Source organism: Bufo gargarizans, chromosome 11 (assembly GCF_014858855.1).
Source record: "Bufo gargarizans isolate SCDJY-AF-19 chromosome 11, ASM1485885v1, whole genome shotgun sequence".
NCBI classification, from domain to species: domain Eukaryota; kingdom Metazoa; phylum Chordata; class Amphibia; order Anura; family Bufonidae; genus Bufo; species Bufo gargarizans.
This window is the reverse complement of record NC_058090.1, coordinates 55,045,183-55,061,497: the sequence shown is the minus strand read 5'-3', so window position 1 is coordinate 55,061,497 and position 16,315 is coordinate 55,045,183. Positions and strand designations below refer to the sequence as shown.

The window sequence follows — 16,315 nt, the reverse complement described above, 5'->3', positions numbered from 1 at the left end:
GGGCCACAAGGCTTTGAGTAGCCTGAAGTTTGGGGGACCTAGCGACGCCTAGAGAATGAGGGTTGCACGGCCAGAGTCAGGAGGACTACTGGGCCACACTCCCCCAAAAGGTACTGGAATTGCCACAGCCTGGAGGCTGCTGTATTGCTGTTGGCTGAGGAAAGCCGCATATAATGTCCATGTGTGAACTGTTCTCTACGAGTGAGGTAGGGACGTATTTTGTTTAGGTAGTACCTAGACAGGCAGGAGTTTATTTGTGCCTGGCCTGTGGCGCGATTCCGTTTGTACAGAAGTTTGCGGCGCAGATGCCAAAATTCTCCCAACGCATTTCGGACAGGACTGCGCATAGAAAGAGACAGAAAGTCAGCTAAAAAGGTACAGAAGGTGATTCCAATACCGTGAGTACATTTCAGCAGGGGGGACTACATTTAGTTTAAGGGAATGCGCGGTATCATTGATATAATTTAGAAGTGTATTTGAAAATTGCAGCAGTTTGTGCAGTTCTGCTGCGATACCACAGCCACACAGAGGAATAAGGGAAGAAGCACCATTGGAATAACCAGTTATATTGTAAATCCAAGTTTTCCCCATCATTCTGCGCTTAATACCCCTGACAAAGCGAGAACAGAATGTTCAAAATGTTAAAATGTTCATTTATTGAAAAGGCAAAACTAAGTATGCAGACCCTTTACTCAGGACATAGTTGAAGAACCGTTGGCATCAATTTCACCATCCAGTCTTCTTGGGTATGATGCCACAAGGTTTGCACACCTGGATGTGGGGATTTTTTGCCATTCTTCTCTCCAGATCCTCTCAAGCTCTGTCATGTTGAATAGGGACCATCAGTGGACAGCCATTTTCTGGTCTCTCCAGAGGTGCTCGATTAGGTTCAAGCCAGGGCTCTAGCTGGGCCACATAAAGATATTCACAGCATTTACCCTAAGCCACTCTTGTGTTGTCTTGGCTGTGTGCTTTTGGTCAGTGTCTTGTTGGAAGGTGAACCTTCAGCCCAGTCAGAGCATTCTGGATCAGGTCTTCATTAATAACATACTTCAGCCAGGGGCGAACTGGCCATAGACCCTACAGGGAAATTCCTGGGTGGGCCAATGCCCTGGGGTCTGCCCAAATCCATATCTCTGCCACTGGCTGGGTACATAATGAGCTGTCAAAGAAGCAGGTAATCATGTACCCGGCCAGGGACCGCACATGCCCTCTGGAATTCAAGTGCTGTGGCCCGGATCTCACCTTCTAATTCCCCTGGTCCATATCTAAGTCACAGACAACTGGAGGAGGAGGATAGAAAATGGCAGCTACTGATGACCATCACTAAGGGTGGCAGTATACTGGGCTGCAGTGTGGTGTTTGCGCCTGCTGGGGTTGTATTTGGTGCTGCACTTTGGTACTGATGACCCTGCCTGCTTTTATTGCCTTGCATCCTGTCAGTTTGGACCTACCTACAACATGGGGTCAGTTTTAGTTTTGTTTTTTTTCAGGGCCAATTTAAATTCTCAATCCACCCCTGACTTCAGCTTTTGCGCAATCCTGACCAGCATTCCTGTCCCAGCTGCTGAAGACACCACATCATGATGCTGCCATGCTTCACTGCAGAGGTGGTATTGGGCAGTGCATGGTTTCCCCTAAACATGACACTTAGCATTGAGGCCAAAAACGTCAATCTTGGTTTCAGACCAGATCTGAAATGAAGATTTTGTTTCTCACAGGCTGAGAATCCCTTAGGTGCTTTTTTGCGCGCGCGCAAACATTCATGTGTCTTTTACTGAGGAGAGGCTTAATTCTAGCCACTCTACCATAAAGCTCATATTAGTGGAGTGCTGCAGTGATGGTTAACCTTCTGGAAGTTTTTCCCATCTGCACACAAAATATTTAGAGGTCAGCCAGAGTGACCATTGGGTTCTTGGTCACATCTATTACTAAGGCCCTTCTTTTCCCTGAATACCTCGTTTGGTTAGGCAGCCAGCTCTAGGAATAGTCCTGTTTGTTCCAAACTTCTTCCATTCAAAAATTATGGCCGCTGTGCTCCTGGGAATTTGGGTGGACACCAATCAAGGTGTAGAAACATCTCAAAGATGATCAAGAGAAATAGGAGGCACCCAGAGCTAGGTTCAAAGTGTCATAGCAAAGGGTCTGAATAAGTTTTTCCTTTTATATAAATTAGCAAAAATTTCTTAAATTCTGTCTTCCCTTTCCCATTATGAGGTATTAAGTGAAGATTGATTGGGGAAAACTTGATTTTTTTTTTTATCTTAGCACAAGGGTGCAACATAACAATATGTGGAAAAGTGAAAGGGACTTTACAAATGCTTTCTATACCTGTTATTTGCATAAAAATGTGACCTTTACTAAATAAACAACTTTTTCAAGCGTGGTAAGTTTAAAAATAACTAAGTGGTATTGAAGTAGAGAATGTTTCCTTATAAACCATATACTCAGATTCTGGTCACTTGGGTGTAGTAGCAATAAGTTGATTTTACAAACACTAGTCCAAAATACTAAGGTCATGTTTAAATTTGCCAAATCAACACATTTGCCTGAAGTAGAAATGTTCCAGGAAACTCCAAATTATTACCCAACTAGTATAATGTAAAATGTTTGAAGAAGAAAATAGGTCAGCAACCATCCATATAAAGTCCTTGTTTTAGTCATCCAGGACGTGCAATATTTCAACTATCCTGCAAGTCAAGTGGTTACATAATATTACTCACCTATTCATTATCCTGCTCTGATCCCTCAAGCTTGCTGTCCCTAAAGGTCCGTTTACAGGGGCTAATGATCATAGCAATTATCAGGAAGGAGCGTTTCTAGGAATGCTTGTTACCTATAATTGTTCTGTATAAAGGCCACCAATCACCCGATGAACAAGCAAATAAACGTGCATCAGGTGAAAGCATTGTTGATATGGTCACCTAAACATGGTCCATGCTCCCGGCATCCTCCTGTGTGTTACTAGCAGGCATGGACTCCTGAACACTGATCCAGCCGCTGTCATAGTACCTTCCAGGCCTGTACTTATAGTTTGAAGCCTCTCTACTAGGGAAGGTGAGTTTGTCTTAGGCTCTTAAATATACCAACTTTGCCTGTTTTCCAGATCTTACCTTTCGCTGCCCACCCGACCTTTGGACTGTCTATCAGATTGCTTGAACGCTGTCTGACCTGACCTTGATGTGTCCCTGACTAGGTTTGCCTGATCCCATGGTGCTCAACATAGGTGTCTCTCGACCCTATGGAGCAGCAGTCACTGAACAACGACTTTTCAAAAAGGTAGAGGTCTGGTGATTCCCCTGCAGTGGAGACAAGATACCTGTATAGGGGTGAAAGGGTGAAGACCAGTGATTCAGTAGGACAACACCCTTAACAGTAGCCCCAAGCCAAATCTGTTCAGTGACATCGGGGATCCACATCCACTCTTGTTACACTCCAGTTCTGCAGTTCAGATTCTTTTTTGGGTTTTAACTTGGACATTGTAATGCAACAGAAAAACACTACATCTCTGTGATAATTTAATTACGTTGGGAAATGATTCATAATTATTATCTTCTATTTTTAAAGTGGTTTCTCAATGCCAAAGGCCATACTGGGAAAAAAAAGTTCTTGATTTCAGCTGGTAGAGTTTGTTATACCAGTATTAAATTACCATGTCTGGGTAGGTCATAGACTAATTTAATCAAATATACTATTAGTAAGGTGCTCAAGATTTCAATCTGCAAATGATGTGGAAATGTAAATTTCTGTATTTTATGTATAACCAACCCCTTGGCTCTTACTTGATGCACATCATTAGTTTATAGGCTCATGCTCAGGTACCATATGGCAGATGAGTGACTCATACAAAACCAAAGCTACCTTGGTGATAGTGGCAAGAGTAGCAGTTCCAAAGACACACACACATATTTGGACTTCAGTAATACATGACAATGTCAAACCATGCCGATTCAACTTGAAAATTTAGATAAAACATTTCTGTTCCCTGTTGGCTTTTTGTGTGTACCACTGACCTTCCTGTTCTTTCTGGGGCTAATTTTTCACTGCACTATACAAGAAGAGCACTGCTATAGATGGCTTCACTTGACATTCTTTTATTGGAATGTTGAGATACTTCTTAACATTAAATTAAACTTCATAAAAATGCCATAAAACTTTGTAAACGTCAAAATTTTACGTTCGGCACAGATACGGTCTTAGTGCAATGATGCTGGATCATGTGATGAGGAAAAGTGACTTTACATTGTTTAATTGTTATTTCATGAGATACTTTCACATCCATTAAAAACATCCATTTGAAGAACATCCATAAGAAGAACATGAATGTTTTCCTGCCAGGACAAGATCACAGGAAAATGCACATTTTATTACTAAGACAATGAAATCACCTCTCCCCAAAAATAGATGCCGAACTATTAGCTTATAAGGAAATCAGTAAGAGCATATATCTGAGGAAAAATAGAAAAGACTTTTTAAAGAATTGTACCCTAGCAGGGATTGTAGACATGTGAAGAATCAATTTCTAGTATATGTGGTGCCAAAAAGGTTGATCAATCTGGACAACCCCTTTCTATCATTGTTACCATGTACTGTATGATTGTCCATTGCTCACTAAGACAACTACTTACCAGATGCCCTATTATGCCCACCCTCGAAAGGCTCTTGATGAATGGAGCAGAGTCACCAAGGCTATATTAACACAAGTTTTATACACTTCCATTTGTTGATGTGTTTTACTCATCTTTGTATTACATGGGTGCCTATTAATTTCAATAGTCGTCAGATAATATTACATTTACACTCCAAGAGATGTTGCTTGCCATTATGGGTGAATTCAGTAATCAACTATTTGAAGTTCTGATTTATCACGTGTGCAGTAAGAAAGATTATGATATCATCACAAATGGATGTGCCCATGTTCTGTATAGATGGAAGGTGAGCCAACAAAATCATCTCCTCTGGTGGACCCATAGAATCTCCGTCACAAGTATGTGCTCATTTCATAGGGCTCATCAACATGGCTGTAATGTAGGTCAGTATTACAAAGTCCCATGAATGGGAACTTTTACACATTATGTGTAATTAGGAAAGGTTTTATTTTAAAATGTTGGCACTAAATATACAGCAACTATTCAAGGACCTGCATAGTGCATGAGACTTTACAATAATTCACTTTTACAAATTGTTCATATACATCTAATATAGCCAGCTGACTGGAAACCCAAAATAAGCTGCCTACCAATTCCTTAAAACTATATTAATGTAGAATATAGTACATGGAACACAACCTAAAAAATATTGTATGCTTTATTATAATCTTCAGTAGCGTGGAGTACAAAGAAAGGGAGCTCAATAGCAAAGATCAAAATTATTATAGTCCACATTGGTACGTGGAGTTTGTTTTTCCCTCAACCCTTTTCCTTGTCACTTGGGCAACTTTCCCTTATCTCCCCAAATCTTATTCCCGATTTTCCATTCTATTCTGCAATTTCCCTGGAAAGCAGAGTCAAGAACATGTTCTTGGCACCCAGGAATGGCTACCACTCTTCAAGGGCCCCATACCAGTTGTGTGACCTGTCTCTACTCCCCTGCCTTCATGGGTGATCCCACAAAAATTATTTATCACAGATACAGGGATGGGTGATAAATATTGGACTGCGGGGGGGGGGGGGGGGGGGGGGGGGGGGAGTCAGACCACTGATTGTGATTGCAAGAAAGAAGGGTCCTTAATTCTCCTCTCTAAGCGGAGGAGTAGTGATCATGTTGGTTCCATGCTCCATTAATTTCTATGGGACTGACAAAGCTCTGTCAATGTCAGCGTAACAGAAGTGAATGAAGTGGTGTACCAACATGCACACTAACACTCCATTCAGAGAGGGGAGTAGAGGACCCCTGGTTCTCAGGATTACAGGGGGTTCCAGTGCTTGGACCCAATATTTATAAACTACCCTGTGGAATTGAAAGTACCGCAATATACCCTGCAGTACAGTATATTTCAATAACATGTCGATAGAGATGCAGTGTAAATTATACTTCCTCTATTCATCTACCAACCTTGAGCATTGGCTTCTACTCCTCTTTGCTGTTCCGAGCATGCAGCAGAGCTATTAGCATGTAAGAGTGGCAGGAAGAGACCTGGGTGATTCATTTGGTGCATTGTACTCACTATAACAAGCAGCTCTTGTCTAAGCCATACCATCAAGTTACATACAGAAAGTGACTTTGATCCGGATACACAAATAGATAGCATTTTGGAATTGAACCAAGCCTCCTATGAGTTTCGGGTGTCTGGAAGGCTTTGCCCTTTAATGTGACTTGACTGAATCACACATTTACACTTGAAAAGCACAAATTCAACAATATTATAGTTGCTAAGAAACCTATTATCTGTCATTGAACCCAGAACCTGCCCTTCCAAAAAAAAAAAAAAAAAGTTTGATTAGCTGGTTCCAAAAATAGGCACCTGTAAAGACAAGTGTTATCATTTTTTCCTCTCTTCTCCTACTTACTATTCCTTTCAAAAATAAACCAAACATTGCATCTAGATTAGGCACTGCTCAATAATGTTTAAAAAAGGCTTATTAAAACCATAAATACATAAAGAAATATCACTCAATGTGCTTTAGGGGTGCATATCACAATACTCAATCGGGTGCGGTGATATACCAGTAAACCGGAAGTGAAGTAGATTGAAAGGTCAACGTAAATAATAAATTATAGATAATAATAATAGATTAAAAAACACACCATGGAAATGCATAAATAGGACAATATTGTTATACAATACATAAATGGAAAGCTGAACCTACGGGGATCACATTCAGGTCTGTGAGCATACACTGGAGTACACTTTGGAATGAGGGATAAAATACCCATGAAAGTGGAAATTACCTTTAGGAATAAGCAAAATCTAAAAAACCTGTCAGTCCCTCGTCATGTCTCACCCTTAAAGGAACATGATAACAAAGACGCCCCTTCACTACCCTTGGGTTCCTAATGATGTGGTATTAGTCACTGTTTGTGCTGTCCTTCCATACAAGATAACAACCCTTGTGTCTCAGACAAACGAGGAATTTCAGATTCCATCTCACTGTGATTGTGCTTCCTCTTTCCTTATGTCCTTGTCACCTCCAATATATAGGAAGAACCACCCCGACCATGCATGTCTGCCATGTACACAGAAACTGAACCATAGCATTTCATGACATTTTACTTATAACATTCCCTATTATGCTTGACCAGTAGTGAATGATGAGATGGAACAGATCAGACGCTGATCGCTATATTTTTCACTCTCAGTGACATATTATGATTTTTTTAAATAATGCTTAGGTATTCCCCTTTTTGTTTCCTCTTTACATACAGTACGTATTTTGTAATAGTAATTATCTAATGTATCCCTTTATGTCTAACAGCCGATGGTGCAATCCCCATGGGTTTAGTTTTTACTTCACTTTTGTATTATACAGCATTATAGTGTTATTTATATGCAAGAAATGTATAACAAATATCTAACAACACTCGGGATCGGCGGTCTTCGGTGCTGGCGGCATGTGATTCCATCTGTCAGAGCCTTGGATGCAATCCCTGTGGGTTTAGCTTTGCTTTAATGCTTGTACTGTATAACACTATAGTCCTATTTATGCATAATTTCCATGGTTATTTCCTAAGAAATGTGTTTTTTAATCTATTATGAATCAATATTTTTATCTTTTAATTTATTACTATTAACTTTGACCTTTTAAATCTATTTCATTTCTGGTTTACTGGTTTATCACTGAGCCCCAATGAGAATTGTGATATGCACCTGATGAAGGGAGTGGTATACCCCTGAAACGTGTTGTAAAATATTTTTATACGTAATGGTTTTACTAAACTTTTTTGATATTACTGAGCAGCAGCCTGTCCATTTACAATTCCAATTTTATTTTGGATTATCATTGGAGGCCTATCTGGGATCTATTAGCTGGAGGGAGCAGCTGGTTGGATGCCGACATGCTAATACCAGTGTTGTGTCTGTAGCCGAACTGGTCTCGGTAACAGTGTCATGTAACAGGGTCATGTTGTAACAGGTAATAGGGAGAGGAAAACACAAGATAACACACAGAAGGAAATAGACCAGTGTCTAGACCTCAAAGCTAGGGGAGAGGGATGGTGACCTCCTAGGAATCCCTAGACCACTCCCTGACTTCTGCCAATATGAGTAGACCCTGAAGGTGGAAATACTCATACACCGGAACCCTGGAGACCCTGGAAATCCCTAGCAGTGGTGGCAGGGAATGTGTCAGGTCAGTGGGAATGTTAAAATGTAGCTTGTATTTGTTTCTATTAACCCCTTCTACCCCAGGCCAGTTTTCACCTTTCTGCCCAGACCTAATTTTGCCAATTTGACATGTGCCACTTTATGTGGAATGCTTTTACTTATCTAACTGATTCAGAGACTGTCTTCCTGTGATACATTGAACTTCATGTTAGCAGTAAAAATGGGTCAATATTTTTTCCTTTTGTTTATAAAAAAATCTACATTTACAGAAAATTTTGAAAAATTAGCAATTTTCTAAATTTAAATTTCTGTACTTTTAAGACAGATAGTAATTAGGGATGAGCGAACTCGAACTGTATAGTTCGGGTTCGTACCGAATTTTGGGGTGTCCGTGACACGGACCCGAACCCGGACATTTTCGTAAAAGTCCGGGTTCGGGTTCGGTGTTCGTCGCTTTCTTCGCGCTTTTGTGACGCTTTCTTGGCGCTTTTTGAAAGGCTGCAAAGCAGCCAATCAACAAGCGTCATACTACTTGCCCCAAGAGGCCATCACAGCCATGCCTACTATTGGCATGGCTGTGATTGGCCAGAGCACCATGTGACCCAGCCTCTATTTAAGCTGGAGTCACATAGCGCCGCCCGTCACTCTGCTCTGATTAGCGTAGGGAGAGGTTGCGGCTGCGACAGTAGGGCGAGATTAGGCAGATTAACTCCTCCAAAGGACTTGATTAACTGATCGATCTGCAGCTGTGGATCATTGAGCTGCTGATCCTCAATTGCTCACTGTTTTTAGGCTGCACAGACCGTTTGTCAGTCTCATTTTTCTGGGGTGATCGGCGGCCATTTTGTGTCTTGTGGTGCGCCAGCACAAGCTGCGACCAAGTGCATTTAACCCTCAATGGTGTGGTTGTTTTTTGGCTAAAGCCTACATCAGGGTGAAGCTGTCACACCAAGTGCATTTAACCAGCAATAGTCTGTTCATTTTTTGGCCATATACAAAATCAGGGGCAAGCTGCGCCTGTCACCAAGTGCATTTAACCCTCAATGGTGTGGTTGTTTTTTGGCTAAAGCCTACATCAGGGTGAAGCTGTCACACCAAGTGCATTTAACCAGCAATAGTCTGTTCATTTTTTGGCCATATACAAAATCAGGGGCAAGCTGCGCCTGTCACCAAGTGCATTTAACCCTCAATGGTGTGGTTGTTTTTTGGCTAAAGCCTACATCAGGGTGAAGCTGTCACACCAAGTGCATTTAACCAGCAATAGTCTGTTCATTTTTTGGCCATATACAAAATCAGGGGCAAGCTGCGCCTGTCACCAAGTGCATTTAACCCTCAATGGTGTGGTTGTTTTTTGGCTAAAGCCTACATCAGGGTGAAGCTGTCACACCAAGTGCATTTAACCAGCAATAGTCTGTTCATTTTTTGGCCATATCCCAGTCTAATTCTGTCACTAAATCCATACCGGTCACCCAGCGCCTAAATACTAGGCCTCAAATTTATATCCAGCTAAATCTGTCCCTAGTGCTGTAGCTGGGCGAGTTATTTAGTGTCCGTTCAAGCACATTTCTTGTTCTGGGTTGAAATACAATTCCCAATTTAGCAATTTCATAATTTAGTGGTTCCTGCTATATCAGAGCTATTTGAAATCTATCCCAAAAAGGGTATATAATATTGAAGGTGCACATTGGGTCATTCAGAATAACTTCACACACACCCGCTACTGTGTATTTCCAAGTCTAATTCTGTCACTAAACCCATACCTGTCACCCAGCGCCTAAATACTAGGCCTCAAATTTAAATCCCTCTAAATCTCTCGTTACCCACCGCTGTACTGTTGTTGCTGGGCAAGATATTTAGTGTCCGTCAAAGCACATTTTTTGTTCTGGGTTGAAGTACAATTCCCAATTTAGCAATTTCATAATTTAGTGGTTTCTGCTATATCAGAGCTATTTGAAATCTATCCCTAAAAGGGTATATAATATTGAAGGTGCACATAGGGTCATTCAGAATAACTTCACACACACGCTTCTGTGCATTTCCAAGTCTAATTCTGTCACTAAATCCATACCTGTCACCCAGCGCCTAAATACTAGGCCTCAAATTTAAATCCCTCTAAATCTCTCGTTACCCACCGCTGTACTGTTGTTGCTGGGCAAGATATTTAGTGTCCGTCAAAGCACATTTTTTGTTCTGGGTTGAAGTACAATTCCCAATTTAGCAATTTCATAATTTAGTGGTTTCTGCTATATCAGAGCTATTTGAAATCTATCCCTAAAAGGGTATATAATATTGAAGGTGCACATAGGGTCATTCAGAATAACTTCACACACACGCTTCTGTGCATTTCCAAGTCTAATTCTGTCACTAAATCCATACCGGTGACCCAGCGCCTAAATACTAGGCCTCAAATTTAAATCCCTCTAAATCTCTCGTTACCCACCGCTGTACTGTTGTTGCTGGGCAAGATATTTAGTGTCCGTCAAAGCACATTTTTTGTTCTGGGTTGAAGTACAATTCCCAATTTAGCAATTTCATAATTTAGTGGTTTCTGCTATATCAGAGCTATTTGAAATCTATCCCTAAAAGGGTATATAATATTGAAGGTGCACATAGGGTCATTCAGAATAACTTCACACACACGCTTCTGTGCATTTCCAAGTCTAATTCTGTCACTAAATCCATACCGGTGACCCAGCGCCTAAATACTAGGCCTCAAATTTAAATCCCTCTAAATCTCTCGTTACCCACCGCTGTACTGTTGTTGCTGGGCAAGATATTTAGTGTCCGTCAAAGCACATTTTTTGTTCTGGGTTGAAGTACAATTCCCAATTTAGCAATTTCATAATTTAGTGGTTCCTGCTATATCAGAGCTATTTGAAATCTATCCCAAAAAGGGTATATAATATTGAAGGTGCACATTGGGTCATTCAGAATAACTTCACACACACCCGCTACTGTGTATTTCCAAGTCTAATTCTGTCACTAAACCCATACCTGTCACCCAGCGCCTAAATACTAGGCCTCAAATTTAAATCCCTCTAAATCTCTCGTTACCGCTGTACTGTTGTAGCTGGGAAAGTTATTTAGTGCCCGTCAAAGCACATTTTTTGTTCTGGGTTGAAGTACAATTCCCAATTTAGCAATTTCATAATTTAGTGGTTCCTGCTATATCAGAGCTATTTGAAATCTATCCCAAAAAGGGTATATAATATTCAAGGTGCACATTGGGTCATTCAGAATAACTTCACACACACGCTTCTGTGCATTTCCAAGTCTAATTCTGTCACTAAATCCATACCGGTCACCCAGCGCCTAAATACTAGGCCTCAAATTTATATCCCGCTGAATTTGAATACAATACATTGGGCCAAATAATATATTTGTTGTTGTGGTGAACCATAACAATGAGAAAAACATCTAGTAAGGGACGCGGACGTGGACATGGTCGTGGTGGTGTTAGTGGACCCTCTGGTGCTGGGAGAGGACGTGGCCGTTCTGCCACATCCACACGTCCTAGTGTACCAACTACCTCAGGTCCCAGTAGCCGCCAGAATTTACAGCGATATATGGTGGGGCCCAATGCCGTTCTAAGGATGGTAAGGCCTGAGCAGGTACAGGCATTAGTCAATTGGGTGGCCGACAGTGGATCCAGCACGTTCACATTATCTCCCACCCAGTCTTCTGCAGAAAGCGCACAGATGGCGCCTGAAAACCAACCCCATCAGTCTGTCACATCACCCCCATGCATACCAGGGAAACTGTCTCAGCCTCAAGTTATGCAGCAGTCTCTTATGCTGTTTGAAGACTCCGCTGGCAGGGTTTCCCAAGGGCATCCACCTAGCCCTTCCCCAGCGGTGAAAGACATAGAATGCACTGACGCACAACCACTTATGTTTCCTGATGATGAGGACATGGGAATACCACCTCAGCATGTCTCTGATGATGACGAAACACAGGTGCCAACTGCTGCGTCTTTCTGCAGTGTGCAGACTGAACAGGAGGTCAGGGATCAAGACTGGGTGGAAGACGATGCAGGGGACGATGAGGTCCTAGACCCCACATGGAATGAAGGTCGTGCCACTGACTTTCACAGTTCGGAGGAAGAGGCAGTGGTGAGACCGAGCCAACAGCGTAGCAAAAGAGGGAGCAGTGGGCAAAAGCAGAACACCCGCCGCCAAGAGACTCCGCCTGCTACTGACCGCCGCCATCTGGGACCGAGCACCCCAAAGGCAGCTTCAAGGAGTTCCCTGGCATGGCACTTCTTCAAACAATGTGCTGACGACAAGACCCGAGTGGTTTGCACGCTGTGCCATCAGAGCCTGAAGCGAGGCATTAACGTTCTGAACCTGAGCACAACCTGCATGACCAGGCACCTGCATGCAAAGCATGAACTGCAGTGGAGTAAACACCTTAAAACCAAGGAAGTCACTCAGGCTCCCCCTGCTACCTCTTCTGCTGCTGCCGCCTCGGCCTATTCTGCTGCTGCCGCCTCGGCCTCTTCCTCCGCCTCTGGAGGAACGTTGGCACCTGCCGCCCAGCAAACAGGGGATGTACCACCAACACCACCACCACCACCTCCGTCACCAAGCGTCTCAACCATGTCACACGCCAGCGTTCAGCTCTCCATCTCACAAACATTTGATAGAAAGCGTAAATTCCCACCTAGCCACCCTCGATCCCTGGCCCTGAATGCCAGCATTTCTAAACTACTGGCCTATGAAATGCTGTCATTTAGGCTGGTGGACACAGACAGCTTCAAACAGCTCATGTCGCTTGCTGTCCCACAGTATGTTGTTCCCAGCCGGCACTACTTCTCCAAGAGAGCCGTGCCTTCCCTGCACAACCAAGTATCCGATAAAATCAAGTGTGCACTGCGCAACGCCATCTGTAGCAAGGTCCACCTAACCACAGATACGTGGACCAGTAAGCACGGCCAGGGACGCTATATCTCCCTAACTGCACACTGGGTAAATGTAGTGGCAGCTGGGCCCCAGGCGGAGAGCTGTTTGGCGCACGTCCTGCCGCCGCCAAGGATCGCAGGGCAACATTCTTTGCCTCCTGTTGCCACCTCCTCCTTCTCGGCTTCCTCCTCCTCTTCTTCCACCTGCTCATCCAGTCAGCCACACACCTTCACCACCAACTTCAGCACAGCCCGGGGTAAACGTCAGCAGGCCATTCTGAAACTCATATGTTTGGGGGACAGGCCCCACACCGCACAGGAGTTGTGGCGGGGTATTGAACAACAGACCGACGAGTGGTTGCTGCCGGTGAGCCTCAAGCCCGGCCTGGTGGTGTGTGATAATGGGCGAAATCTCGTTGCAGCTCTGGGACTAGCCAATTTGACGCACATCCCTTGCTTGGCGCATGTGCTGAATTTGGTGGTGCAGAAGTTCATTCACAACTACCCCGACATGTCAGAGCTGCTGCATAAAGTGCGGGCCGTCTGTTCGCGCTTCCGGCGTTCACATCCTGCCGCTGCTCGCCTGTCTGCGCTACAGCGTAACTTCGGCCTTCCCGCTCACCGCCTCATATGCGACGTGCCCACCAGGTGGAACTCCACCTTGCACATGCTGGACAGACTGTGCGAGCAGCAGCAGGCCATAGTGGAGTTTCAGCTGCAGCACGCACGGGTCAGTCGCACTACAGAACAGCACCACTTCACCACCAATGACTGGGCCTCCATGCGAGACCTGTGTGCCCTGTTGCGCTGTTTCGAGTACTCCACCAACATGGCCAGTGGCGATGACACCGTTATCAGCGTTACAATACCACTTCTATGTCTCCTTGAGAAAACACTTAGGGCGATGATGGAACAGGAGGTGGCCCAGGAGGAGGAGGAGGAGGATGAGGAAGAGGGGTCATTTTTAGCACTTTCAGGCCAGTCTCTTCGAAGTGACTCAGAGGGAGGTTTTTTGCAACAGCAGAGGCCAGGTACAAATGTGGCCAGCCAGGGCCCACTACTGGAGGACGAGGAGGACGAGGATGAGGAGGAGGTGGAGGAGGATGAGGATGAAGCATGGTCACAGCGGGGTGGCACCCAACGCAGCTCGGGTCCATCACTGGTGCGTGGCTGGGGGGAAAGGCAGGACGATGACGATACGCCTCCCACAGAGGACAGCTTGTCCTTACCCCTGGGCAGCCTGGCACACATGAGCGACTACATGCTGCAGTGCCTGCGCAACGACAGCAGAGTTGCCCACATTTTAACCTGTGCGGACTACTGGGTTGCCACCCTGCTGGATCCACGCTACAAAGACAATGTGCCCACCTTACTTCCTGCACTGGAGCGTGATAGGAAGATGCGCGAGTACAAGCGCACGTTGGTAGACGCGCTACTGAGAGCATTCCCAAATGTCACAGGGGAACAAGTGGAAGCCCAAGGCCAAGGCAGAGGAGGAGCAAGAGGTCGCCAAGGCAGCTGTGTCACGGCCAGCTCCTCTGAGGGCAGGGTTAGCATGGCAGAGATGTGGAAAACTTTTGTCAACACGCCACAGCTAACTGCACCACCACCTGATACGCAACGTGTTAGCAGGAGGCAACATTTCACTAACATGGTGGAACAGTACGTGTGCACACCCCTCCACGTACTGACTGATGGTTCGGCCCCATTCAACTTCTGGGTCTCTAAATTGTCCACGTGGCCAGAGCTAGCCTTTTATGCCTTGGAGGTGCTGGCCTGCCCGGCAGCCAGCGTTTTGTCTGAACGTGTATTCAGCACGGCAGGGGGCGTCATTACAGACAAACGCAGCCGCCTGTCTACAGCCAATGTGGACAAGCTGACGTTCATAAAAATGAACCAGGCATGGATCCCACAGGACCTGTCCGTCCCTTGTCCAGATTAGACATTAACTACCTCCCCATAACCATATATTATTGGACTCCAGGGCACTTCCTCATTCAATCCTATTTTTATTTTCATTTTACCATTATATTGCGATGCTACCCAAAGTTGAATGAACCTCTCCTCTGCCTGTGTGCTAGGCCTAAATATATGCCAATGGACTGTTGCAGTGGTGGCTGACATGAAGCCTGATTCTCTGCTATGACATGCAGACTAATTCTCTGCTGACATGAAGCCAGATTGTCTGTTACGGGACCTCTCTCCTCTGCCTGGGTGCTGGGCCTAAATTTATGACAATGGACTGTTGCAGTGGTGGCTGACGTGAAGCCTGATTCTCTGCTATGACATGCAGACTGATTCTCTGCTGACATGAAGCCAGATCGTCTGTTACGGGACCTCTCTGCTCTGCCTGTGTGCTAGGCCTAAATATATGCCAATGGACTGTTGCAGTGGTGGGTGACGTGAAGCCTCATTCTCTGCTATGACATGCAGACTGATTCTCTGCTGACATGAAGCCAGATTGTCTGTTACGGGACCTCTCTGCTCTGCCTGTGTGCTAGGCCTAAATATATGCCAATGGACTGTTGCAGTGGTGGGTGACGTGAAGCCTCATTCTCTGCTATGACATGCAGACTGATTCTCTGCTGTCATGAAGCCAGATTGTCTGTTACGGGACCTCTCTGCTCTGCCTGTGTGCTAGGCCTAAATATATGCCAATGGACTGTTGCAGTGGTGGGTGACGTGAAGCCTCATTCTCTGCTATGACATGCAGACTGATTCTCTGCTGACATGAAGCCAGATTGTCTGTTACGGGACCTCTCTGCTCTGCCTGTGTGCTAGGCCTAAATATATGCCAATGGACTGTTGCAGTGGTGGGTGACGTGAAGCCTCATTCTCTGCTATGACATGCAGACTGATTCTCTGCTGTCATGAAGCCAGATTGTCTGTTACGGGACCTCTCTGCTCTGCCTGTGTGCTAGGCCTAAATATATGCCAATGGACTGTTGCAGTGGTGGGTGACGTGAAGCCTCATTCTCTGCTATGACATGCAGACTAATTCTCTGCTGACATGAAGACAGATTCTCTGTTACGGGACCTCTCTCCTCTGCCTGTGTGTGTGCTGGGCCTAAATATATGCCAATGGACTGTTGCAGTGGTGGCTGACGTGAAGCCTCATTCTCTGCTATGACATGCAGACTGATTCTCTGCTG

General features: G+C 44.6%; 1 protein-coding gene across 4 annotated transcripts in view; it reads right to left on the bottom strand.

Annotated features, from left to right (window-relative positions):
* Positions 1-16,315, bottom strand: part of RASGRP1 (RAS guanyl releasing protein 1) — a 215,855-nt gene that overhangs the window by 117,783 nt on the left and 81,757 nt on the right. The window contains exon 1 of one of the 4 annotated variants that reach the window (XM_044271591.1): positions 6,055-6,139. The exons of the other annotated variants lie outside the window; for them this stretch is intronic. Within the exon in view, the coding sequence (XP_044127526.1) occupies positions 6,055-6,095 (41 nt within the window). The 5' untranslated portion in view covers positions 6,096-6,139. Of the gene's footprint in view, positions 1-6,054; positions 6,140-16,315 lie in introns of those variants that run through there. 4 annotated transcript variants of the gene reach the window in all.